This window comes from Delphinus delphis, chromosome 12 (assembly GCF_949987515.2).
Source record: "Delphinus delphis chromosome 12, mDelDel1.2, whole genome shotgun sequence".
Taxonomy (NCBI): Eukaryota; Metazoa; Chordata; class Mammalia; order Artiodactyla; family Delphinidae; genus Delphinus; species Delphinus delphis.
This window is the reverse complement of record NC_082694.2, coordinates 69729577-69755058: the sequence shown is the minus strand read 5'-3', so window position 1 is coordinate 69755058 and position 25482 is coordinate 69729577. Positions and strand designations below refer to the sequence as shown.

The 25482-nt window shown below is 52.9% G+C and overlaps 2 protein-coding genes across 3 annotated transcripts in view; both read right to left on the bottom strand.

Moving 5' to 3' along the window:
* OTOF (otoferlin) overlaps positions 1-11355 on the bottom strand; it is a 91571-nt gene extending 80216 nt beyond the window's left edge. For both annotated transcript variants that reach the window (XM_060027611.1, XM_060027613.1), the window contains exon 1: positions 11277-11355. In XM_060027611.1, coding sequence (XP_059883594.1) covers positions 11277-11355 — 79 coding nt within the window. The remainder of the gene's footprint in view (positions 1-11276) is intronic.
* A 13246-nt stretch (positions 11356-24601) lies between these two features.
* Positions 24602-25482, bottom strand: part of CIB4 (calcium and integrin binding family member 4) — a 49596-nt gene continuing 48715 nt past the window's right edge. Inside the window, 1 exon segment of the mRNA XM_060026966.1 lies at positions 24602-24822. Within this exon segment, the coding sequence (XP_059882949.1) occupies positions 24804-24822 (19 nt within the window). The 3' untranslated portion in view covers positions 24602-24803.

Below are 25482 nucleotides of genomic sequence, written 5' to 3'. Positions count from 1 at the left end.
CAGGCTGTTGCAAGTAAAGATGCTGTGAACATTCTTGCCAAAGTTTTTTTGTCGACCTATCATTTCACTTCTTTTGGAGAGATACCTAAAAGCAGAATCACTGGCTCGTAGCATAGGTGTGTGCTTAACTTTAGAAGAAACTGTCAAACACTTTTCCAAAGTGATTATACTATTTTACAATCCCATCCACAATGTAAAAGAAATGTTCTGTATCCTCACCAACATTTGGTTATCGTCAGACTTTTACATTTCAGTGCATGTGATGTATTTCATTTTGGTTTTTGAGTTTCATTTCTCTGATGAATAATGATGTTGGTCACATTTTCATGTGTTTATTGGACATTTATATATCTATATCATGAGCAAGGCAAGGTTGTCCACTCCCACCTCATGTTTTTATGGGGTTTTTTTGTTTGTTTTTGCGGTACGGGGGCCTCTCACTGTTGTGGCCTCTCCCGTTGCGGAGCAACAGGCTCCGGATGCGCAGGCTCAGCGGCCATGGTTCACGGGCGCAGCCGCTCCGCGGCATGTGGGATCTTCCCGGACCAGGGCACAAACCCGTGTCCCCTGCATTGGCAGGCGGACTCTCAACCACTGTGCCACCAGTGAAGCCCCCACCTCATGTTTTATACAACATTGCACTGGAGTTCTAGCCAGTCAGTACTTTTCCAATTTTAAACTAACCTTGCATTCCTGGGATAAAACTCACTTGTCATGATGTGTTACCCCTTTCATATATTGCTACTCAACTGACTAATATTTTGGTAAGGATTTTTTACATCTTTGTTCATGAGGGATATTGGGCTCTAATTTTCTTTTTGTATAAGGTCTTTATCAAATTATGGTATCATAAAATGAATTATGAAGTGTTCTTCCTTCTCCATTTTCTGAGAGTTTGTGTAAGATAGCATTATCTCTCCCTTAAATATTTTCTAGAATTTACCAGTGAAGCTGTCTAGACCTGAAGTTTTCTTTACGGAAAAGCAGTTTATCACCACCACCACTGCCATCATCATCATCATTATCATTGTTATTACAGACTTGATTTCTTTAATAGATACTGGGTTCTTTAGGTTTTCCATTTCTTTTTGTGTCAGTTTTGGTCAGTTGTTTTTCAAGGGATTCGTTCCTTTCACCTGTGCTGTAGAAATATAAAATTATTCATAATATTCCCTCAGTTTCCTTTTAGTGTAACGATATCCCCTCTTTCAGTCCTGGTATTGGTAATTTGTGTTTTCTTGTTTTTTCTTGTTCAGTCTTGCTACACTTTACCTATTTCATTATTTTTTTTTAAAGAAAAAACTTCTGGCTTTGTTAGTTTTCTCTGTTGTTTGTTTTCTATTTCTTTCCTTTTATTATCCTTGGATTTAATATTTTAGATTGTATTTATTTTTATTTATTGAAACATAATTCACAAACCATAAAGTTCACCCACTTAAAGTGTATGATTCAGTGAGTTTTAGTATATTCACAAGGTTGTGCAACCATCATCACTAATTCCAGAATATTTTCATCACCTCAAATGAAGCCCCATACTCATTAGCAGTCACTCCCTACTCTCTCCTTCCAGCCCCTGGCAACAACTAATCCATTTTCTGTCTCTATCGATTTTTCTACTCTGGTCTTTTCATACAAATGGAATCATATGATATGTGGTTTTTGTGCCTGGCTTATTACACTTAGCATAATGTTTTTAGGATTTGGGTTTAATTTTCTTTTCTTTTTTTTTTTCTTTGGCTGCATTGGGTCTTCGTTGCTGTGCAAGGGCTTTCTCTAGTTGCGGTGAGCAAGTGCTACTTCTTTGTTGCAGTGCGCAGGCTTTTCATCGCGGTGGCTTCTCTCATTGCAAAGCACGGACTCTAGACGTGCGGGCTTCAGTAGCCGTGGCACGCAGGATTAGTAGTTGTGGCTCGTGGGCTCAGTAGTTGTGGCTCATGGGCTCTAGAGCGCAGCCTCAGTAGTTGTGGCACACAGGCTTAGTTGCTCCATGGCATGTGGGATCTTCCTGGACCAGGGCTTGAACCTGTGTCCCCTGCATGGCAGGTGGATTCTTAACCACTGCACCACCAGGGAAGTCCCTACTTTGCTTTTCTTTTAGCAGCTTCTTAAGGCAGAAACCTAGATCATTGATTGTAGGCATTTTTCTTTTCTGCTATAAGTATTTAAAACTAAATGTTGATATGTAGTATTTTCATTAACATCCAGTTAGAAATGTTTTATAATTTTGCTTTTGTTTTCTCTTTGACCTTAGGTTATTTAGAAGAGTATTGTTTAATTTCCAAATATTTGGAGCTTTTAAAGATCTCTTATTGTTATTCATTTCTAATTGAATTCCAGTGGGGTCAGAGAATATACTCTGTAAGATGTCAGTCTTTTGAAATGTATTGACACTTGTTTAATTACCCAGCATATGGTCTGTCTTGATAAGTGTTCCACGTGCATATGAGAAGAATGTGTATTTTTCAGTTTGGGGGTGAAATGTTCTAGAAATACCAATTAGGACAATGTGGTTGATGATGTTGTCAAATCTTCTATGTCCCTAATGATTTTATTGTTTAGTTGTTTGTGATTCTCTCTTGTAATAACACTTTTTCCCCCTGTCAGGAACACATACTCTTCAATTTTATAATGACAGTTGATGGGACACTAGAACGAAGAAATTCAATTAAAAAAGAGTTGTCCAGGAAAACAGCTATTCCTTAAGTTCCTTAAACAGTGTGCTCTCCAAAGATCACCAGCAACTCAGATCCAGATTTGGGTTCTGCAGAGTCACTGGGCATCCCACAGGGGAGGCTATCCCTTCCTTTTCCCCACTTCTCAGCTAGACGGAGGCCCCATCTATCTCTCATCTGTTGTTTTCCACAAATCTTATTCAAATATCATTTCTTACCTCCACTCACTCATTTCCCCTTCCCTCACCCTGTTAACACCCAGGGACACAGCAGAAACTCAGGCTTAGGTGAGGGATTCATCTGAGAGGCAGGGACAGGGCAGGGATTATGAACTCCATCTCTCTGGCTCAGCTCAAACCTGTACTTCCTTCCAGGTGCTGCCTCAAAATGATTTTGCCATGTAACTAACTGATGACTCTGTTTCTCATCTTTCAGACCCAGGCACTGAGGCAGAGAGAGAGTGTGATGTTTCCCCTCGAGCCTAGGACAGCACGAGCCACACTCTCAGCAGCTGTTGCATCTTAGGTTCTCCCCGTCTGTGACGGATGGAGGAGCTTGTGGTCTCAGTGATCCATGAGCTGTGCAGAGTACCTCCTCCATGTCAGGCACCGGGAATATAATGAAGCGTGATGGGAGTGTGACTCTTTTTACATCCTTAAATGGGGTAAACAAATATTGTTAAAACTGCGGTCCTGACTTTATCTTAAACCTTGGCTTTTCAGAAAAATCCAGCGAGTGAAAACTGACTTGCAGCTAAGTTGATGAGCCCTGCTGTTTTGAAAAATAAAACAGAAGCAAAGACTGTTGAGCCAGCCTCCCAGGGGTGGATGAGTCCAGGTAGGAAGCAGACAAGAGGCCAAAGGTAAAAATGATCATGGGATATTCTCTGTCTCAGGAGACCTTTCTGGAGCCGTCAGTGGAAGAAACAGATCACTGCCGGGTGCTGCCGGGCTCAGGGGCTGCAGGGTCCCCCGCTGCTAACTGCTTGGCTGTAACTGCCACACCCGCAGGCCGCGCTGCTTCCTGCTGCTTCTGTTTCAGATTTGTTCTGTGCCAGGCACTGTGCTGGTCCCAGGGAACCTGGTGAGGTGCCTGCCCTGGAGGTGACGGCTCCAGGAGATTTTCACCCTATCATCTCCACGTCTGGCAGAATGTGGGGAGAACTCCTGCCCCCCACCAGATCCCTGGGTCCATGGGATCCCCAGGGTCACAATCTACTCTCTTTCTGTCTCTCTAGAAGGCTGCAGCATGAGGGGCCCTCATTAGGATAATCCTTACATTTTACAGGACTTTACAGTTTGTAGAGCCTTTCATGTAGATCAACTTCTTCATTTGATCCCAGAGCAGCCCCGTAAGAACCAGGCATACCTCGCCTTCTCCTAGGTCTTCACTTGCCACCCGGACTCCCAAACCACTGGATTCCAACCACTTTCCTGGGTACTCGGGGTACCGAGGCAAATTTCGGGCTTCCTGGGGGACACTCTCACTAGAATGAGCTGCAGGCAGGCCCATCCTCTTTGCGCCCCCTAAACCTGCTCTTCCTTGTACGCTCCCCGGCCTCACTGGTGGTCTCACTGTCCACCCAGGTACTCAAGTAGGAAATCCAGTGGCACCCTCGTCCTGCCTTCTTGCTGACTCCCAATCCCAGGGCTGCCTCCTCCTCTGAACGGATGTCACCCCTTCTCTTCAAACCCACAGCCCCCTTTTTGAGGCACAACCCTCTGCCTGTGCCACTGCCCCTCCCTGGGCTCCTGGCCTGAGGTCCTGACCTCTACATCCCCAGATCGGATCTTCCCACCCCATCCTCTTGCCAAGAGCTTTGGTGACTCCCACTCAAGTACGAGGCAAAGTTCAAACTCCAGAGTGTGACACTGAAGACCCTCTGTGTTTGAGCCCAGCCTCCCCTCCACCCCATTCCTACCCCAGGCCCTGCCAGCGCTCCCTGTTCCCCAAGCCCTTGACACGGCTCCACACCATCACATCTGTACTGATAGTAGCCCCTCTGCCTGGAACGGGGCCTTTCATGAGTTTTGTCTCTGCCAAAATGCTATCCTCTCTCAAGGGTGTTTAAATATCAGCCCATCCCCTGCTCAGTAAGATCTCCTCTCTGGGCCTGCGCACTTTTCCAACTTCATCTCGTTGACTCACCCGCTCAGGGCAGCTCCTGGAGCTCCTGGTCTGAGTGGGCTTCTCCTGCCTCAGGCTGCCTTGCACCTGTACCTCTCTTTCCAGAACACTCATCCCACTCACAGTGACTTGTGCAATGACTGTCTTTCCCTGGAGGGCAGGGACCTTGTCTGTCTCATTGACTGCTGTCACCCCATTGCCTGGAATAGCACTTAGCTCATAACTGGTCCTTGATGCATATTATTACCTGGATGAATGAAGGAGTGAATGAATGATTAAATACTTGACTTACAAAACACATTAAAATATAGCTTTCAATGAATTGGGAAAGAGTTTATGACATTAATGAGTTAATCAGAAACTTGATCACTGAATACTTGATAGTATTAAGGATTTATTTCTTTTTTAGGAGGGATATAATATGTGGGGTTTTCTGTTTTTTGAGTCCTTGATTTTTACAGCTATATACTAAATATTTACAGAGGAAATGGTGTGGTGTTTGGGATTTACTTCCAAATTATTTGGGGGGTGGGAGTAGGAAGGGGTACAAATGAAACAAGATTGGCCATGAGTTGATAGCTGTTAAGACTGCATGGGGAGAACTTGGGGGCATTTATACTAGTCTCCCTACTGGAGTATATATTTTAGATTTTTCCATTCTAAAAAATTAGTAATAAAAAAAAAAGATCAAACCCAGGGATGGGAGTAGGTGGAAGGGATATAGCTTTTATGTTATCAGTAAAGGTGGGTAAGATAACCAAGACTTTGCAATTCAGGAAAATTATTTGCAAGTCTGTTCTTGAGCACATTGCCTTCCAGCAGCATTTTTGCTGAGGGCCGTTTGTAGCAGAAGACAGTTACATGGTCATTTCCATATCATGAAAACACATCTGTCTCATCAAAGCAGGAGAAGCTTAGGGAACATTCAGCACACTCTGCTGCTCTCCGAGGTCTGCAGCCGCTTGCTCTGGCCCCGGGGGAAGAGGATACTTACCTCCTAGGGCTTTAGGTACAGAAGATCCACTCCCCCTGTGATGAGGGGCCAGGGAGTGCTTGGAAGAGTGGAGGATGTGGCGTAAATCCCTCGGGCCCCTCAAAAGCGCAGAGCTGTGTCCACAGCCAGTTGTGCACTGCAGAAACTGTCCTAAGGGTTCCCTCTATCTGCCGCCTTCACTGGGGCAACACCCGCCCCACATCCTCCCAGAGAGGAGGTGCTGGGCGGGGCTGGAGTGCACAGGCAGGTCCAGGCGTCCCAGGAGCATCTCAGGGCTGGGACACAGGGGTACTCTGCCTCCTTCACCAGGGGTGGTAGAGAAGTCTCCGGATAGAAATCCTATTTCTCACCAAGGCGGAGAGTTCCCCCATTTTAATGGGAAAATAAATCTAATTTGGAGGCTGAGGTGGTCCCTGCAGCAGCCAGGAGTAGGGGAATCTTGTCCTCAGTGCCCAGGCGGGGGCCCCAACCCCTTCCCAGCACACAGTCACCCACCCGGCCGTGCGCTCCTTTCCAGGCTCTCTAACCTCCATCTACCACCTGCAGCCTCTGCTGTAGCCAAACCTAGTGGCTTCCTGGCCATCGTATTTAAGTGGCATTCCCCTCCTCTGGCCTCTGGTCCCGTCAGTCCCTCACCCAGAATGGCCTTGCCTCCGCCAGCAACCCTTCCTCGCCCCTCCTTCTGCATCTCCACGTGTGCGAGCAGCTATTCAAGACCCAGCTTAAGGGCTTCCTCCCCGTCTCCTCTACCCCCTCTTCTGCCTTCTCACGAAGCCTTCCCTGACCTCTGCAGCTGGGAGCAAGCCGCCATCCTCTGAAGGTGTTACAGTTTCCGCCCCGCCCCTAAGTGCGCCTTGGCCCTCTGTGTCTGGCAGTGTTTCTCCACGAGGTCTGCGCGCATTTCCTCTCCCCTGTCAGACTGTGAGAGCCCGGTTCCTTTAAGCCCCACCCTGTACCTTGTGCTCTAGGCAGCAACGCTCAGAAAGAGCCTGTGCCGTGAAGCGGGAGGGGCGGGGGAGCTGTGTAGCCTTTCTTGCTTCCGACCTGAGGACCACAGCTGGACTCCCCAACATTTGCTAGAAGGTGAAGTCAGCCTCCCTCTGGGGCCCTGGAAGATGCCCCGGGTTGGGAGGTCAATGGAGGGAGCTGGGGCCAGGATTCTTGATTCCTCCACTTCCTGATCCCCTTTGGATAGACAGCTGGGGGCGGGGACATTCACAGTTGAGAACACTGAGCCGAAGAGTGACAGTGTCTCAGAGGAAGAAGGATTTAAACCCACTAACAAGTGAGCACCTCAAAGACGTGCCGTTTCGTGTTCATTTGGTTGACTTGGCCCGGGGCTCAGCATAGGGTTCAATTAGGAGAGCTAAGATCAGATGCCTGTCTTGAAGGTGCTTGGAGGTTGGTACAGCATACAAACCGGGGCAGTTTCTGAACTACAAAGTGCCCTAGCTGAGGGGTGGAAGGAGCGTGTACACAGTACTGCAAGGGAGGCCGAGGGCTCCACAGAGGAGGCGACGGCTGCGCTGGGCCTTGAAGGGTGCACAGAATTAACGGGAGCTCTCAAGGTGGAGACGGCAGAAGAAATATGACGGCTCGAGGCTTGGAGGTATAGAAGACTTGGCATCTTTGGGGGAATGGCAGGAAGTTCAGTGTAGTGGGAACCCAGTGGGTGGTGTGGGGAGGGAACAAAGAGGAAAAGTCAGCTGGGCCAAGGGGGGAGCCTTCATAAAGCAAACCTCTTTGCCAATTACCAGGTCAGGCGAATTATGTGGAGATCAGAGCCAGCCTCCAGAGATCACCCATCTTACCCATCGAGTCCCCAAAGCTGGTATTTTGGCAAGAAAACTCAGGGATGGAGAGTAAAGGAAGATCAGCAGGCTGGCCCCACACAGTCTGTCACTTGGTTCCCTGACAGCCCAGGAGCCCATGCCTGGGGGCTTGGATGCGGCTGAGACCTGGGCAGAAGGTTGGACTAGAAGATCTTAGAGGCCCTTCCCACTCTGCCTTCCGTGGCTCTATGACGCATGCTGGGAATTATTTCAGGAGTTGAAAAAGGACAGCTTAAGCTAACACTTCCTCCCTCTGAGTGGTGACCTGCAGGCAAGATGGCCCCTTCCCAGACAGCCCACTCCTGATTCTGGCTGCGGCCCTCTGCGTTAAATGAGGACTTGCTTACGGTCTCCATCTTGCTTATGGGAAGCGGAGGCCCCGAGGCCCTGTGGTCCGCTTGCATGACGGGGACTGGGGTACAGGACTTCTGGTGTCTCCTGTCTGACTCAATGGACTGTGACTCCTGCAGGTTAGGGGCTGTGTCTTCTTCCCCCTGAGGGTTCCAGGCCTGTCCACAGATATCAGCACATTCAGTGAACAAACGAATGAGGGCAGGACCAGGTTAAGAGGGGCTGCTGGCGCAGTAAGACCTAAGAGCTACAGATGGAGCTGGCTGGTGTGCGCTGAGCCGAAGGGCAGGTGGCCGGCTGACCTGGGATGGCAGGGAAAAGAGGGGTGGCCGGGGACAAAGCTGGAGCATGCCCAGCCCACATGGGAACAGGGGCCTCAGGGGTGGTCTGCCCCAGGCCTGGGTTCCTGTGGAACATCTTAGCGGGGGGTCCCTACAGAGCAGAGGCCAGGTCAATTTGCCTCCTCCTGGCACAGGTCGGGAACCCCTCAGGCGTGCCCTCCTCCCCGTTTTATATCTCGCACGCTGCCCTCTCTCCTCACTCCTGGCTGACAGAAGGAAGCTGGGCTGGAGAGATGATGACTCAGAAGCCAGCAGCTGCCCCAAGTAGAAGTGAAACCGTTGTCTCACAAACACATCGGTCGTTTAAATGCTCTTTCCTTAAAACTCTTTCATACCTATTTTTTTCACTGAAGCAACCTGATGAAGTGAATGTTATCATTGTACCCATTTTACTGGTGAGTAAACTGAGGGTCAGAGAGGCGAAGTAAGTGGAAGAACCCAGGTAGGACCCAGGGCTTTTGACCCCATATCTACAGATTTCTCTACCACAACCCCATAGGGCTCTTTCCTAAGTGTCCTGTGTCGTGCAGCACAGAAAGTCAAGCTTTATTTCAACCAGTTGATCTGGTCTACCTGGGCCACGAGTAACTCACCTGGTGCTCCCTCACCCCACCTGGCATTGAGCTTCACTCAAGGGATCTGGGGAGCTCAGGGCCAGCATCTCCCTCTGACCGTCCACTGGCTTCTCGTTTCTCCCTGCAGGGTACTTGCTTGGACACCAGTGGTTGTGTGTGCAGGAGACACTGTGGAACATTCTAGGGTGAGTCCGTTCCCTCTGAATTGTAGTTAGTGTTGGTCTTTTGGGGCATCTATAGTTGTCAACTGCTGGCAGCAGCAGGTGAATGGCTGGGGCATCTCTGGTTCTTGCAAAGGACTCTTTCTGGAAACCTGCTTGCCATCTGCCTGTTCCTGCTGTCCAACCCCCTCCCCAGGGGCTCTGCCTACGGTCACGTGCTGCAGATGCAGAGCCTGGAAGTGGATTTCTCCACTCAGTCCAGAGGGCATGAGTTGCAAATAGGCTAATTCCTGTGTGGTCCACTGAGGCTAGAGGACTAGCCCCACTGCCCAAGGAAAAAGGTGGGCATCCAATAGACAAGGTGCTTAACCCCAGTTCACCAGGAGGGGATAAAGAGGCTTTCAGGGTGGAGCAGCCAGGGCTGGGATGAGGTCTTGTGAACTGGGGCCACTGTGCTTCGGTCCCTCCACTAAGGCCATACAGATCTCTTTACACCTTGGTTTTTCTGCCTGCAAAAGGGCCTGGCTTGTGCAGCCTGGGACTGTTCTGTCATGGCAGCAACAACACGGCGACCTGTAGCTAAAGACCCAGATACCGTGCTGTCTTCCCACCACGGGGACACGTCACAGATGAAAGGACACACTTGCTTTTTCTAAAGGCAGCACGAGCTGGCAGGTGGCACGCGGAGAGCCAGGGTGCTGCAGAGAAAGCAGTCTGGGCGGGTGTGGGAAGCAACAGGCAGCCGAGCCCCCATTCCTCTCCCTCCTGCTTGCACGCACACTGCGATCCCCTCCACCTCTGCCTGTCCCTACGCACAACAGGCCACAGTGTGGATAACCCAGGGCCTCGTGCCCAGAGCTGGCCTGACGGTAGCTGCTGGAGAGGTCCTGAGAGGGCTGCCCCATGGTCTCACCTCTCCCTCCTGACGCAGGTGCAGATGTGTCCAGCCTGGGCCCTGATGCTCACTTTGCTCTTTAATCTGGTGGGTTCTCTCAGCTCCTCCCCTACTCTCCCACCCCGCCCCCCCCCGCCCCCCTCAGACACTTCTGTGGGGAGAAAGGGCCATGTCTAGTGAGGAGCACCCTGGCCTTTGGTCAAAGGCTGCCAGACATGCCCCTGGCCCAGGGGGCTAGGCTGTGGCCAGGCAGAGGCAGAGGCAGAGGTGCGTGGGTAAAAAGCAGAGGGAAGCCTGGCCTTGTCTTTCCCTGCTGAAAACCTTCAGGGGCTGCCCACCTTCCCCAGGGTGAAGGCAGTCTTACCTCCTTGGCGCTACCTGTCTCTCCTGCCTCAGCTCGCACCTGCCCTGGGATCCAGGCTTATGTTCCCGTGTCCCAGCTCCTCTCCTGATCTTGGGCATCCTGTCCCCTCTGTCTGCTCTGTTCTTACCTCTTCACCTTGCTCCTTTCTGCTGTTCCCTTGGGTTTCAGCTGAGGTGTCACCTCCTCCTGGAAGCCTTCCCTGACCACCCTGCCTCCAGCCTGGGTCAGGGCGCTGCTTCTGTAGCTTGCACCCTACACTCATCCCCATCGTCATCGTATCACACACTTGTCCCTATTGTCTGCCCGCTGGTCCTCCTGTCCCAGTGGATGTGGGCTCATTGAGGGCAGGGTCTGGGTCATGCCCAGCCCCTGGCCTTGGCACAGAGATCATAGTAAATGGTCACTGGGTGTGTGAGAGCGAAGGAGGCTAGGAAGAGAACCGACAGAGAGGGAGGCTGGTGGGGCTCATAGGACCCCTGACCACAGATAGACCTGCAAGAAGCCAACAGTATCGCCATCATGCTGGTTCCTAGGAGCCCCCCGGGTCTTCCAGGCTGTACACCACACCCCCACTCTGTGCCCAAGGAAATCAACCTGCAGGAGGGAGAGGGAGAGGAGGAGGGGGCCCAGGGAGATTCCACAGCGCTGGGTCCCTCAGCCCTGGGTTCTCCTGAGCCCTGGGGTAGGGTCCTCACTTTTGCCTCCCCAGGACCTCCTGCAGGCAGAGGACAACCCTCTGGTTGGCACATTGGCGAGTGCAGGGAGAGACACACATGCAGACATGGAAACGTGGGGGACCCTGATTTTCAAGAAATCACAATGGTTAGTCAGGCCAGGGGCAGACGGCTGCCTGTGAGAAGCCTCATCGCACCAACCTTCTAGAACTTTTCCAATCCATCCTCCCCTCCCTGCCCTATCCCGTCAGCCCGGAGCTGGGGTCCCCATAAGACTGGAGAGTCCCTACCTCGGAAAGTCACTTTGGCGATCCGGTCGCCCCTGCCCCGCAGCTCGGAGACCGTCTTGAGGTGGACGAACAGAGCCATGCTGGTGCGGGAGCCTGGGTACCGCCAGGCGGGAGCAGCGGGGGAAGGAGTGAGCTCTGTGGGTGGAAGGCACTCGGCACACGTGCCTCCCTCCTCTCCTACACCGCCTCCTCTCCCCTCCGATGCTGCCCACAGAGATTAAGGCAACCAAGCCCAGCCGCTCCTTCCAGAGACTCACAGCCCGGCCAACCGCCACCCCTCCAAGTTGTCAGCCCAGCATGTGTGCATCTGTGCGTGTGTGTGTGGTGCGCCCGTGCGCAGCCTAGCAGCGCAGACGGTCTGAATTCATTATTCAGCAGCCGCCTGCTCCCAGATAAAGGACGGCCCAGCTTCATGTGTCTCCTCGCAGCTCCTGGGGCAGAGCTGCCTGCCCTCCCCTCCACAGGGCCTGCCAGGCAGCTCTTCTGCCACCAGGAGCGGGAAGATGGGAGTGGGCATGAGCGCGGTGGGCCGGGTGTGGGGCGGCACCCCTCCCATGGGGGAGAAGGAACTTTACGATCTGTGTGCACAGGAAGCTGAGCTGTTGCACTGATGTTTCAGGGTGCCTCCCGCCCCCCACCCCCAGTCAAGCTGGCCAGCAGGGCTGCTGGTGCCCACCAGGCTCAGGGGGCCTGGACGCTCTGGAAGGGTCACACTGTGCTATGAAGAAATCCCAGCCCAGGGCCCTTCAGCTGGAACATCAGCACCTACTGGATAGCATCAAGGCTGTGCCTGGTGGCCGGTCCCTCAGAAATGGGGGCCCTAAGAGGACAGGGAATGGACTTTCCCACCTGCTCTCACGGAGATTAGGACCCCAAGAGGCCGGGTCCTGACTCCCTGGGATCTGGGAGGATGGAGGTGCTGTTTGGGGGGCACTGAGGAGCCAGGCTAAGCATGGTTGGAGATGCCTGACTGCGAAGGCCTCAGAGGCTTATGTCTTACTAAGGGCAGTACTTCAGGTCCAGGGCACTAACCCAGCCCCGTCCTAGGGCCCGGGCGTGGCGAGATGTGCCGCAGGAGAACTGTCAGCTGCAAGTGGTTGGGGAAGGGATTTCTGTGGCAGAATTTCCAAGGACCAAAGGAGATCTGCCCCTCCTTTCTTCCAGCAGCACACCCCTGGAGGGGCTCTGTGGGAAGGGGACCCTGGGGGCTGGGGTCCCCGAGCCTGGAGCCTTTGCAGGGCCATCTGCACCCTTGTTCTTGCTGTTTGCTCTGCATGGAATGCCCCTACCCCATCCCTAGCCTCCCGGCTCAGCCCGACTGGTGCCTATCCCCGGAAGTGCCTCTGCACCCGCACGGCACTCAGGCTGGGTCGGGTCCTTGTCTGTGCTGTCCCGTCCCCTCTCATCCACTGCTTCCTTGGGCTTCTCCACTTACCTCCCCCGACCCCCGACTGGGAGACCCTGGAGCCCTGCACCTTTGTGTCCCCAGAGCCTCGCATAGTCTCCTGTGGAGAGTAGAACATCCCATGAATGTTGACAGGATAAAAGAGTGAGCGTGGTGACCTATCTGAACAGTCTAAAGGTTAAAAAAAAAAAAGAAATATTAAATTTTTACAGCGTGCTGGCAAGAGGTCACTCTCCCTTTGAATTCTATAGTCCAAGCGACCTGCAGGGTATCACAAGCGCATTCTTCCTTCCTTCTAGATGTCTCCTCCTACTCTACCCTATTTTTCTTTATCTCTTTATGTTCTAATTCCTTCTCTTTCTTTCCTTCCTCAATTCCTTCTCCTTTCTCACATTTATCTAGCCATATTGAATTAAAGAATATTTTAGAATATTGTATTTAGGCAATAAAAGTGAAAGTCTAATTTTCTTTTAAAAAAAACAACAGATGTTTAATGTCTCTTTTTAAAAAAACTAACTTCACTAGTGTGTTCCAACCCTAAGGCCGTCAGGTGATTTTTGTAAAGCCTGGTGGCGCTGTACAGGGAAAAAAATCCATCTCCTCCCTAGGCTCTCTGGATGTTCCCTCGTGAAGCGGGGGAGCTTCATGAGGCCTCCTAGGGACCTGTGCATCTTTAGGAGAAAGCCCCTGAACTTGCCCTCGGTAAGGCCTGGAACTTTGCTGAACCTCAGTTTCCATATCTGTGAAATGGTAGCAATTCCATCCGGTCAGCACACAGCACCTCCTGGCTGAGCCACTGACCCTTCTGAAACCTGAGCCAGATCCCACTTTTTAATTTCTGCTCTCCTGACTATCACCCATTTGGGTAACTCTTAGTACGACATTTATTCACTGAATGTGTACTGAACTCCTTCTAGTACCAGGCGCTGGGGACTCAGAGATGAACATGGTAAGTACTAGCCCTCAGGCAGAAGGGGCAAATGGACTTGGAAGCCATGAATGGGGAGAGGGAGTGGGCACCGGACCTTGTCTGGGGATGGAGGTCTTTAGGACCACCTTCCTGGAGTTGTTCTAAAGAACTAAAGGTTGTTCTTTTACGACTTTTATGAATGTTGCTCTTCTCATAGCCCACGTTCTGCGTGGAGAATTTAGAAATCTATAGGAGTGGCTGCGTTTTGAAGGATGGGTGGAGGGTCTTGCATCCCATTTGCAACCATTCATTCCCTTTCAGCTCCTTCTCCTCCCCGGGCCTCAGTTTTCCTGCTCTTGCACCCCTTGGAAGCCTGTGCCCCCGCCGGTTCCGTTGTCATCTGTCCGAGAGAGCCTTCTGAGGATTCTGGAAGCTGAGGTCTTCGTCAGCTAACACTGACAGGGTCAAACTGTGAAGATAACACCCCTCACCTGACAGATGAAGCGAGATTGTGACGGAGGAGGCCAAACTGCAGAGGTGCTTGCTGACACCAGGACTGCTGTAGGGGGAGCCGGGGAGCAGGTGGGGGGCGAGACACAAAGAGCCTGGTGCCTTGGAGGCTGTCTGTCATCACCCCCCCCCCCCCCCGCCACCCCCGCCAATTAAAGACCTTAGGCCCCACCCTGCCCTACATGTGGCCCAGGGCTGTGTGAGGGTCACTGGAGAAATCTGGGTGTGGGCACCGAACACCTACAGGAGGGAGGCACTATGACCAAGAAACCTCACCTGGGCCGGCCGAAGCTTTGCTCTCTGGGGCAAAGGCCCAACCCTGGATTCACAGGAGGGACTGCGCTGCAGAACTGGGGCAAGTGTAAATCACACACTAGACCTTTTCACGACTGGCTTTTGCTCCTTACTTGCAAACCTCTCTTGTGGAATAGTGTGAGAGGCAAGCGGAGGTGAGAAGGAAGTTCCTAGGGAGAGAGGAGAGATTAAGGAGAAAAATGTCCTTCGCTCCCGACGTCCGTGCACACACACACACACACACACACACACACACACACTTAAATTACAGTGACCTGGGCAAACACGCGAAGCGGGACACACGTCTGAAGCCCCCTCCTGGAGGCCCCGCGGAACGGGGGCCCGGTGGAAAACCTTGGGGAGCAATGGCTCTTGACGTCCCTGTGGCCACTCGGGCCCTGGGGCTGAGCCGAGCTTGGGCTGCTGCTTTGTGCACCGTTTCCACCTCCGACCCGCCTCGGAGCATCACCCATCTGGCCTGGCGGGGAAGCTGAAAGATGCAAGGATGCGAAAACGGAGGCTTGGGTGGGAGCGGCGATTTGCGGGGTCACACAGGAGAGCACGTGGAGATGCGGGAACATCTCGCGGGCGCGCCCCGCCTGGCTGCTCCTAGAAGAGGACGGCGAGCGGGGTGCGGGGCCCCGGAACGCCGCGGCGGCGGCGCAGCCCCCCTGGCGTTGCCAGGCGCACGGTTGCCGGGTAACCCGTGCTGTCTACAGTGTGGCCAGAGCGCCCGGGCTCGCTGCGCGCTCGCCGCCCCCATCATGGCCTCCCGCGGTGCGGGCGCCCTACTGACCGAGTTCAACGCCGCCTACGTGCCCCCCGGCCTCATGCCCGGGTATGACCGCCACACACCAGGCCTCGCCTGAACCTGGGGCTCAGAGCCCCTGCGGGCGGTCTCTCCCCTCCTCCCTCCACAAAACCCTCCACCGGCCTCCAAACTCCGCCCTTTGGGGGCCGAAGGAACCCGGGGCGCCAAGCTTTCACCTGGCGGGGTGGCCTCCCCAGGGGTCTGCGCTCTCAGAGCAGGCAGTGGCTGGGCGCGGCGGGGGCTCTCCAGGCCCCCTTCGGTAGGAAGTCGGTACCTAGCGAGCGCGGAGCCCGCCGGGCCGGGATAACCGTGGTTGGGGTCCGGGTCAGCGGGAGGCGGGGGAGACGACGTGTGGGGTTGGTGTTCGGAGATGCCGGGCAGGAGCAAGAGGGTGAGGAGTCCCCGAGAAGGGAGCGGGTTCTTCGGCCCCCACTACATTGCGGGCACGCAGGATTCCCGCAACATGAATTACTTGTTGGTTGAAGGAGCGAAGGCGACCGGGTGGGCACCCGGGAGCGGGGCTCGAAGAATCTGACCAGGCAGGACCGGCAGTAACGTTTGGTGGTGTGCGCTACCCACCGGATCGCCTCCTCGGTTCTCCCACTGACCTCACTTAATCCTCACAGAATGCTGCCCTTGAAAGCTTCCCAGCCCCCAGACCTGCCCTACCTTTAGCACTTTCGGATGCAGGGCAAAACCTACTTTTCCTTTCTCTGGATGTGTTCACACTCCAGACAGCTAAGGTGCAAGTCCGACCGCTCCCTTCCATTCTTTGGTCCTTTTTCTCAAAGTGTCTGAGATTTCCACTCCCAACCTCCTCTTCCAGGTTGTGAGATTGTCTCCTCTCTTCTACCAGTCAACACGGCCATTGAGGATGGGGGCTGGATTCTGAGAAGCCGCCTGCACGGCACCTACACATCTGTTTCGAAAGAATGAATGAAATTAATGTCTTGAGAGTTTTGCAGGCAGGATCTCCACGTGGGTGGAAAAACACGTGCTCTCTTCTGCAAACTAAACAGGCTGCAAAACAAAGAAAAGGTCTCAGTGTATATTTTGTGTGACGTTTGGGTTGTCTTGAAGCAGAATAAGGCTGACATAGAGGAGCTGTGATATTAAAATAACTTCTGCACACAGAGGTAGTACAGTAAGTAGGGGCCGGTTCTGTAGCTTTAATCCAGCCCCTTGGGGGACAGGGCCTTTCCTGGGCCTTAAAGAGCTCAAAAGCTGCTTCGGTTCCCATCAGACAAAGCTGATTTACCAGGTCACAGTTGTTTGCGGAAGTCAAGCCAGGTGTGTTAGAGAAGATGACTAAGGATTTTCCTCTTAATTCTTTCAATCGTTTAGGCATTCCTTTGATAAAGATGTGTTGAGTGCTTGGGATGGGCCAGGTGTTGGGTTAAAACAAACAAGTGGGGGGCTGCCCTGGAGGGGTTCCCAGTCTGGTGTAATTACATAAGGTTTAGTTCAAAACCATCTCTGCAGCCTTGGATAGTGGTGTTTACACCACACTCTGGGTGTTTATCATGAAATTTGATTTCGTACATTGCTATATTTTTGTCTTAAGCCCACCACAGTCTCCAATGGAACCTAACCCTCCCCCACAGCTCCCCAACTCGGTCCCAGGTTGCGGGGAGGGAAGCTGCATGTTTCAGAAGCAATCCCAGGATACTTCTCTATCCACGCCACTCGTCTGCAGTTCCCTTGAGTGCCCTGTCCTCCGACTGATCTAGAAATTGGGATAACAAGTGAATCATAAATAAGGTTGCAAGCGTGGATGGGCTCGTCTGAGCAGCTGAGCCTGTATGTGTTACTTTCTTGGCTGTATCTTTCTGGGAGGGATGTGCTCTCCCTAAAGATTCTCATCAACAAGGAGTGAATTGAGCTGTCTTATGTGTCTAAATGCTACCTTATTGGCAACTTGTTAACGTAATGAAAGAATCCAAGATTCCCTGTCACACTTGGGTAATTATTATTTTGTATGTCTTTTCAAAGATGAATCACAGGATTTTAAGTGCAATCAGTCTCTTCTGACACTCAGATCGTCCTCCTTACCAGTTTTACTCAGAGAGGCAGAAATACTTGCAGGGGTGAGGACCTCGGAAGCTAGGCAGTCCAGCCCCACCACCACCTCCCGTTCCAGACGTGGTCACCGAGGCCTGGGGGATGGGGACTTGCCTGGGCCTCAGGCTGGTGATGGAAGAGCTGGGCTGGAGCCAGGTCCCTGATGCCCTGTGGTAGCACTGTGAACCCCCACGTATAAGCACCTATTATATGCCAGGCACTGAGCTGGGCTTTTTACAAACTTAAAAAAAAAAAAAATCTTCACAACAACCCAGTTGTCAACCCAGATGCAAAACTGCCCGAGGTCTTTCATCAGGTTGCCCAGCCAGGTCTGTGTGACTTCAACACCCTGCTCTCCCCAACTGCTAGCAGTTATCATCAGTTAGATCTCTACAGCGTTCAAGGCCTGATTCTGGGTACCAAGGGGAACAGGATGCTGGTCCTCAGACAAGGATGCCCCACCTGCTCCCTTGCCACTTTGGGCAGTACAGCCCTCAGACATTGTGCCACTTTCTGGCCTGTGTGCCCTCCCTGCAGGGAGCAGGGAGCTCTCGGGTCAGAGATCCCGGGGTTGTAAGGCTTTTGGAGGGATGAGACTGGCTCAGTGAGACTCTGTGCCTCCTGCCCGCAGGTCAGATCTAGGTGGGACCCATCCCTTTGCGCTCTGCCTCCCACCACACCTCACCGGGCTCCCAGTCCGAACATTTGACCTGCCCGTGCATCCTGGGGGACAAAGCAAAGCCGTCTGCCCAGGAGGATGTAGGAGGCCCAAGTGCCCACATAGCTACCTGATGCCACTCACACAGCCCTGAGGAACTGGGGAGACTTCCTAAGAACAGGGGATGGGCGGCTCCGGCAACCTGGGCTTCGTAACAGGGACCCTCCTTCTCTGCAGAAGAATCATAAGCCCATAGAGATGTGCTCCCATTTGTCAGTTCAATTCAGCAAATACTTACAGAGCATCTACTGGGTGCCAGGGATGCAAGTATGAGTAGAACCCAGCCCTCTCTCCCCATGGAGTTGACAGTTCAGATAGGAAGAATATACTAGGGCCCAGGTAATTACAACACAGCAGAATGTGAATTGAGACATAAGAGAGGCACAAAGATCGAAGACAGTTCAATGGCAGGGACAGGCGTGGTCTATGGGTGGGTCGGAAGAGGCTCGATGGGAAAGGGGGTGTATGAAACGTACCTTGAAGGATGGATAAGATCACAATCTGGGGAGAGGAGGAAACATCTTCTGGACGGAGGGGATGGCATGGGGAGGAAGTACCAGCAGAATATGCTTTGAAAGCAACAAATGGCCTATTTGCTTGGAGTGGCAAAGCTGGTGTTACCGAACCAAACTTGGGTCTTCTTGCCTGCACACAGTAAAACCAATCCATTGACCTGCGTTGCTGTGAAGGAACGTGCCGCGTTTATCGCAGGGCACCAAGAAAGGAGTCCAAGGAGCTAGTGCTCAAAAGCCCCCAACTCCCCAAAGGCTTTCAGGCAAAGGCTTTTGAAGACAGGGTGAGGGAGGGGGTTTGTGGGGTGTGTGATCAGCTCGTGGACATTCTTCTGATTGGTTGGTGGTGAGGTCATCAGGAGTTACCATCATCAACCTTCTGGTTCCAACCAGTCTGGGTTCTAGGTCCTTGTGGGCAGCATACAATTAACTTCTTCCACCTGGTGGGGTCAGTATCTGCAAAATGGCTCAAAGGACATGGCTCGGAATATTATCTATGGTCCTTGCGGAGGAACTAGAGGTCCTTGACTTTGTTTAATGGCTGAACTGTTATTATTTTGTCTTGCTTGACTGTCTTCCTTTCTTTCTGCATTTTCTCACGTCTCTATTAAATTGATTCTTTGGAACTCTGGGAAGGCCTAGGAGGCTGAAGATTTGCTACAGTCAAGAAGCAGTTGGAGGACATGGTTGGGGATTCTGTCGCTGGAAAGCCCCATAGGGTCCTGCTCAGTTACACTGGGACACAGAAGTGGATGATGAGACTGGAAAGACCTCTCACAGGGGCCCACGTCAAGCAGGGCCTTGAGCACCTGGCCCAGTTTGTTCTTAATTTCCCAGGTGATGGGGAGCCCTTGAAGGTTGTTGCCCAAGGGAGGGATCTGACCAGAACCGTACTCAGCAGGAAGTGTGTGGAGAAGAGGGTGCTCTTGGAATGAGAACAGGCTGAACAGTAACAAGTTAATTAGTGAATAAGCTGCTCGTGGGATCCCTGATGGCGAACGGTAATTAATTTGAATGTTAGCTGGGGGACCAAGCAGTGCTGTTAAGAGGCGGGGAGGGATGGCTCCCCGCGTGCACAGTAACCACAGGGGGCTTTGACTGTGGACCGGGCTGAGCACCTTCTCCAAGCTTGTGTGGTGCGCAGGTGGGTGAGGGGCAGGGTTGGACGAAGGGGTCGAGGAGGAGGTGTGAGGGTCCATAGGGACCATTCGATGCCCCATTGTGAAACATGTCGTGCCCCTCTGTCCTCTCCACCATGGCATGCCACACGCCCAACAAAAACGGGGCTCTACCATGGAACCGCACTGTCATGCTCACAGCTCGCAAATGCAAGTGTGTACAGGGACATAGACCTACTAGTCAAGGCGTGCCCTCCGAGGGCTAAATAAATATGACCATGTGCATGGGCACGCACGTGCGCGCACACACACACGCGCGCGTGTGCACGGGTCCCCGCCCACAGCAAGAGGGGCTGAATGGAATCTAGAGCCCACGCAGAACCTTAGGAGGATTGCGGAGGAGAGGGCTTCTCTTCTATTGGGATGCAAATATCTTGGCTTTCAGAGAAGGTGGGAAAGCAGGGAGCAGAGGAGGAGTGTGGCAGAGAGCCTGGGGGTGGCAAAGACAAGAATCACGATGACATGTCACTTTTCTATAGCTCCTTTCTTTGAGGTGCGCAGACGCCCCTGTGGGTGGGACTCTCTGGAGCCCAGCGTTCCAGGAAATGGTGCCCCCGGCTTCTGGACTTCGGCGTCCTTCAGTGAACATTACTGAGTGCTTGTCATGTGTCGGGGCTGTGCAGGTTTTGAGGATAGAAGAGAACGCTCATTAGCAGAGGAGCTGAGCTCATGTGGACCTTGATGTCGATGAAGGATCGTAATCCTGCTGTGAGGCAGAGATGCTGGGCAGAGGGTGGGGGGCCAGGGGAGGCGACAGGGAGCCTGGCTCTGTGAGTCAGGGCGAGATGCCCCAGGAGGCAGGAGGAGATGCAGGTGGAGGAAACGTGTGTGAAGGCTTGGAGAGCACGTGGGGCCCCAGGGATGTGAGTAACACTTCCGGGGCATAGGGCGCCCGTGGGGAAGTGAAAAGAGAGGTGAGCCATGGTGATCAGATGATGAAAGGTCACTCTGGCATCAGTGTGGACGACAGGCTGCAGGGGTGACACTTGGTCTAGGGGACTAGCTAGGAGATCTGAGGCTGTCCAGGTAAGCAAGAGGAGGACTGGTAGCCATGGGATGGAGGAGGGCAGTGGGAAAGTCACTAAGGAGGGAGCAAAAGCAGGACTTAGGGAGAGGCTGGATGTGACGGTTGGCAGGGTGATGCCCGGTTTCTGGTAGGTGAGGCGGTGTTAGCCAGGACGGAGACGGCCAGGAGGAGAAGCAGGCTGTCTTCAGTTGTGCTGAGTCTGGGGCCCCCGGGCAAGCGCTCGCTGGGCAGCTGGGTATGTGGATCTGTAGCCGGGAGGAGGGTCGGAGCTGGAGACACCGATCTGGGTGTCCTCGGTGTTGGAAGTCTAACGTGGACGAGCTCTCCCACAGGGAGTGGGTCCCTGAAGAGAGAAGAGGACCCTGGGGCAACACCAGCACCTAGGAGATGAGCAGGGGAAGAGAGCCAGACTGCAGTCCGTCCTCCTCCACGCTGACGTTATCCTCAAAGCCTATGGAGACCCCTTCATGGAGCTCCACCAGTACTCTCCCCACCCGACCTTCAGGGGAATGGGCCTTCCCTCCTGCATTGAAGAGCCTTGACTGCCAGCACCATTTTTGCACACACACACCAGGACTCAATAAATACCGAATGAGGGGGAGGCGGGAGGAAGGAGGGCTGAGCGATGCAGGCTTTTGTATTCTCGACACCTAGCATCGCACCGGCACACAGTGGGTTTCCGATAAAGTAACTCTTAATGCCATCTGACTCTCTTAAAAAGTATTACCTGTGCAGGTAAAGAAGAACGCAACAAATCACCCCAAATCCAAACACCTAGAATTAACCTAAAAATCATTTTAGCTTTCTTTTTATGTGTATAGTCAGATAAAAGGCTAAATGGATGGGTGGATGGGTCCATGGATGGAAAGACAAGTGAGCAATTTTATAAAAATATGATCTTACCATACTTACTATTTTAAAATGAAAAGCATGAAATTTAATGTTACTCAAACTTAACTGAAGAGAAAGATACCAAAGTAAAGTGGAAGAACAGATTTTAGATAAATGCTAATTCATCATAAGAGATCTCTGTTTCTAAATGTTCCCTCTGAGGGATAGAGAATAAGCACCGTTAAGGGGTTAGAGTAATTACATTGTGTTATTTTCACCAACGTGTTTCGATTTTAGATGCCACGGGTTGAACTATGCTTCAGAAATTCTAAGTGCACGCCCATCTCCCCTCCACCCACCCACCCCCAACTTTATTGCTTAAATTATTTTTTCCTTTGACAGGTTTTATAACATTTACATTCTTTTCTGCAGCCAGCCTTCACCTAGTAGCTATTCTTGGTTCTCTGCACTTAAATAGATGTGAAGTAACCACCAGTCATTCTTACAGAGGTTCTACATTCCTGAGTAGTTTTTGCTTTTGAAACGTCTCTTAGTTGGCAGGATTTCATCATTGAGCACTGCTTTCAAGAAGAGCTTTGGGTGCTTTATTTCCTGAGCTCTTTCATGCAGCTGCCTTTATACCTGGGTGACTGGCCAGTTCGATATCCTCGGGTCATGCTCTTTTCTCTGCAGAGCGCTGTAGACGGTTGTTTCTTTAGTTTTCATTCTGTTGCTTCATTTTCTCTGTGTTGGAGTTCGGCAACAGCTGGTGACCGGCACCTCTTTCATCCCCTGCGTTCTGAACCACTTGAGAAAAAAGATAAACGAGGGGAAGCTGGCGTCGGAGAGTGGGGCTGATGCTGAGCCCGGATGAGATGGCCGGGCTGGGCTGGGGCAGGCTTTCCTCCTGAAGGGCAGAGTGGGTCCCCCAAAGGGCATGGAGGAGCAGGGTGGCCTTCCTTGCTTCCAAGCAAAAGAGGGAGGGAGAGTGGGCTTCACGCCCCCCCAGGTAGATGTTCCTCCACTTCTAATGTGGAAGAGCAAGTGGGGGCTGGAGACGGCTGGTGGACAGTTCCCTCCACACGGAGTGACTCATCGCCGGGAAGGAGGAAGCACCTCCCAACCGCTTGTCTTTGACTTCTAGACGATGGCAGTGCTCTGTTTATGACATTTCACACACGGCACAAAGAACTTTCAGGGGCTCTGCCTCTTGATCTTAGGTGATGCTTCTTCCAAATGAGTTTCTTCACCAGTGCGAATGTTGCAGAGAGGAAGTGGGGGCCAAGGCTGTTGGATGTGGCGACTGGATGATCTCATATGACCTTCATGAAAAAGCACACATTCAAGTGACGGGTCAGGAGGAAAGCACAGGAGTAGAAGAAATGAAGGCAGAAAGTAGTGAAGAGGATTCCTTTGAGAAATTTGGAAATAAAGGAAGAGAAAGGGTTGTAGAAAGCAGCAAGGCCAAGTGTGGAATTTTGCAATCTAGGAAAAGCTTTGAATGTCTGTGGGCAGAGGAGAAGACACTAGGGGAGCAGGAGAGATCCCAGATGGCTGGGAGGGGGGACAGAGGCCGAGAGACAGGGAGGGACGGATGGGGGAGTGAGGCCTTGGTGAGGCAGGAGAGGGCGCTGCAGCCCAGGAGGGGGAAGGCCATGGCAAAGAGGAGGACTCCGTCCTGAAAGTGGCCAAGGCGACCCCACAGGCTCGCAGGCACTCACCAACCCCACCATCTTTCGAGGACAGGAGACGTGGCCGCCAGCAAGGAACTCAGGAGGGGCCAACAGGAAGGGTCACTGAGGCAGGAGGGAGAGGGTTAGGACCACCATGGTCAAGGCACCCAGGGCAGAAGGAAGGCAAGGGACAAGAGAGGTGAGGCTGGAGAAAGGCCTGAGTCCAGCGGAGGGTCTCTCCCCTCTGCTGCCCACTCTGCAGCCCCGTCGCTCACTGCTCTGGCCCCGGGCTAGCCTCGAATGCTGCAGGATCGCAGGGAGGTAGAGCTGCGGAGGGAGGGTAGGACCAGGAACGGGGGCAGGACTCCTGTTCTGCCTACAGTGCAAGGCCATTGGAAGGTGCATCAGTAACCACGGTGCTTAGCTTTCTTGCCTTTCATCTGAAGATGAAATCATGCATTTCTTTCTAACTCTAGGCCAACACCCGTTCTCCCTGTGAGGAGCCTGAGGCCCAGGGCAGCCCTCAGAGGTAATACTGAAGCACGTCTTCAAAGGCCTCGCTGTGCTTTGGCCTCTGGTGCAGGACGAGTTCCTGAAATGGAGAAACCCTCGACTGGCAGTGGCCTGGCCGGCTCCCTGCACTTTCCGGGGCTTCCCTGGGAATGTTTTCACGTCGGGGAGGGAGCTCAACCAAGAGGAAGTAAGCCGTCAAGCATTGCAGTAGGGTGGTCTCAGGAGATGCACTGGAGGGCCCTGGAGCATGGCCACTGGCTTTCAGTGTCTGTGTCTGTAGGTCCCACCGTAACATCACTGGTACTGTTGGAACGTCAGCTACTCACCTTGCCATTTGTTTAATAGACATTTCCTGCCCACAGACCATGTGCCTGACACGGTTCGGAGAACTGGGGATCAAACGTAAGATGTGATCCAACTCTGCCCTTGAGAAGCTCCCCGTCTAGCAGGGAGACAAGATGTAAGCGGACAGTAGCAGGACAGGGTGAGATTGGTGGAAGGGGTTTAGGGCACAGAGAGAACAGAGAGTGGGACCCACCTAGACTTAGAAGAGGCGGCAAGGAAAGGCTTCTTCAAAGAAGTGACATTTAGGCAAGTCTTAAAGGGCCTTTTAGTACCGGGAGGCTCGGAGCAGGGGATGGGGTGGTGGTGGACAGGTTTGTCATTCCTGATGGCAGAAGGCACAGGGCAAGACGCCAGTGGGGAGAGTGAGGGGAAAGGTGGGGTGGAAGGCAGGAAGAGCAATTACACACAGGAACCGCAACGACTGTTCACAACCGGGCTGCAGGGTAACTGATGAGGCAGAGACAGAGGCAAGGGTCAGGTCACTGACAGCCTTGCCTGCCACGCTAAGGAGCTGACTTCAGAAAGTTCAGTCTGGCTGTAAGTGTGGAAAATGGGCCGGAGGTACGAGTGCAGGTAGGAGAGCAGGGAGGAGGCTGCTGCCGCGGTCCAGGCGAAAGGCGATGCAGCTTGAGCTCAGGCGGCGGGGACGCAGCTGCAGGGCTTGCTGGCTGACCGGATGTGAGCGATGAAGCTGGGGGCGATGGATGCCCGTGCTGTCTTGGACGTCGCGGAGTGCTCTTCACGGAGGTGGGACTAGACTGTTGGGGAAGGTGGAGGTGGGAGGTGAGGCCTGGGGGACATCCCAGGGAGATGCGCAGTGTGCAACCGTACACAGGAGTCTGAAACTTGGAGGGAACTTCTGAGCTGGAGCTGGAGACCAGGGGTCCTGCACACACAGGTGAAGGTTAAGCCACGGCATGGAGGCCATCACGAGGAAGACTGGGTGGGCCCAGGACAGACCCCAGAGGAAGTGGGCAGAGAGGGAACATGATGAGAAGGAGACTGAGAAGGAAAGGACAGAGGTGTTGGTGAAAACCAACAGTGAACAAGAGAGCAGAGTAATAGAAACCACGAGTGATATTTCAAGAAGAGAGCAGTCCACAGTGTCCAGCGCTGCAGGAGGGCCACTGGTGACCTCTGCAAGAGTGACCTCAGTGGCGACATGGGGGCAGGGCCAGGTTTCAGAGGGCGGGGAGCCCAGGGGAGGCTGTGCTGACTGGGGAGCTTTGATCTCTTATTTGCCCGAAGTCTGATTCCCATGCTCTCTGATGTCACCAACTCGCCCCTCCTCTCCCCTCCCTTTCCCCAAACAAGTCTTGGTTCTCTCTGTGTGAGTCTCAGTTAACCAGGGGTCGTGAACCGTGTCTGCTGTGCTCTCTGTGTCCCCAAGCGTCTCTGCTCGCCCTGCTCTTGTCCCT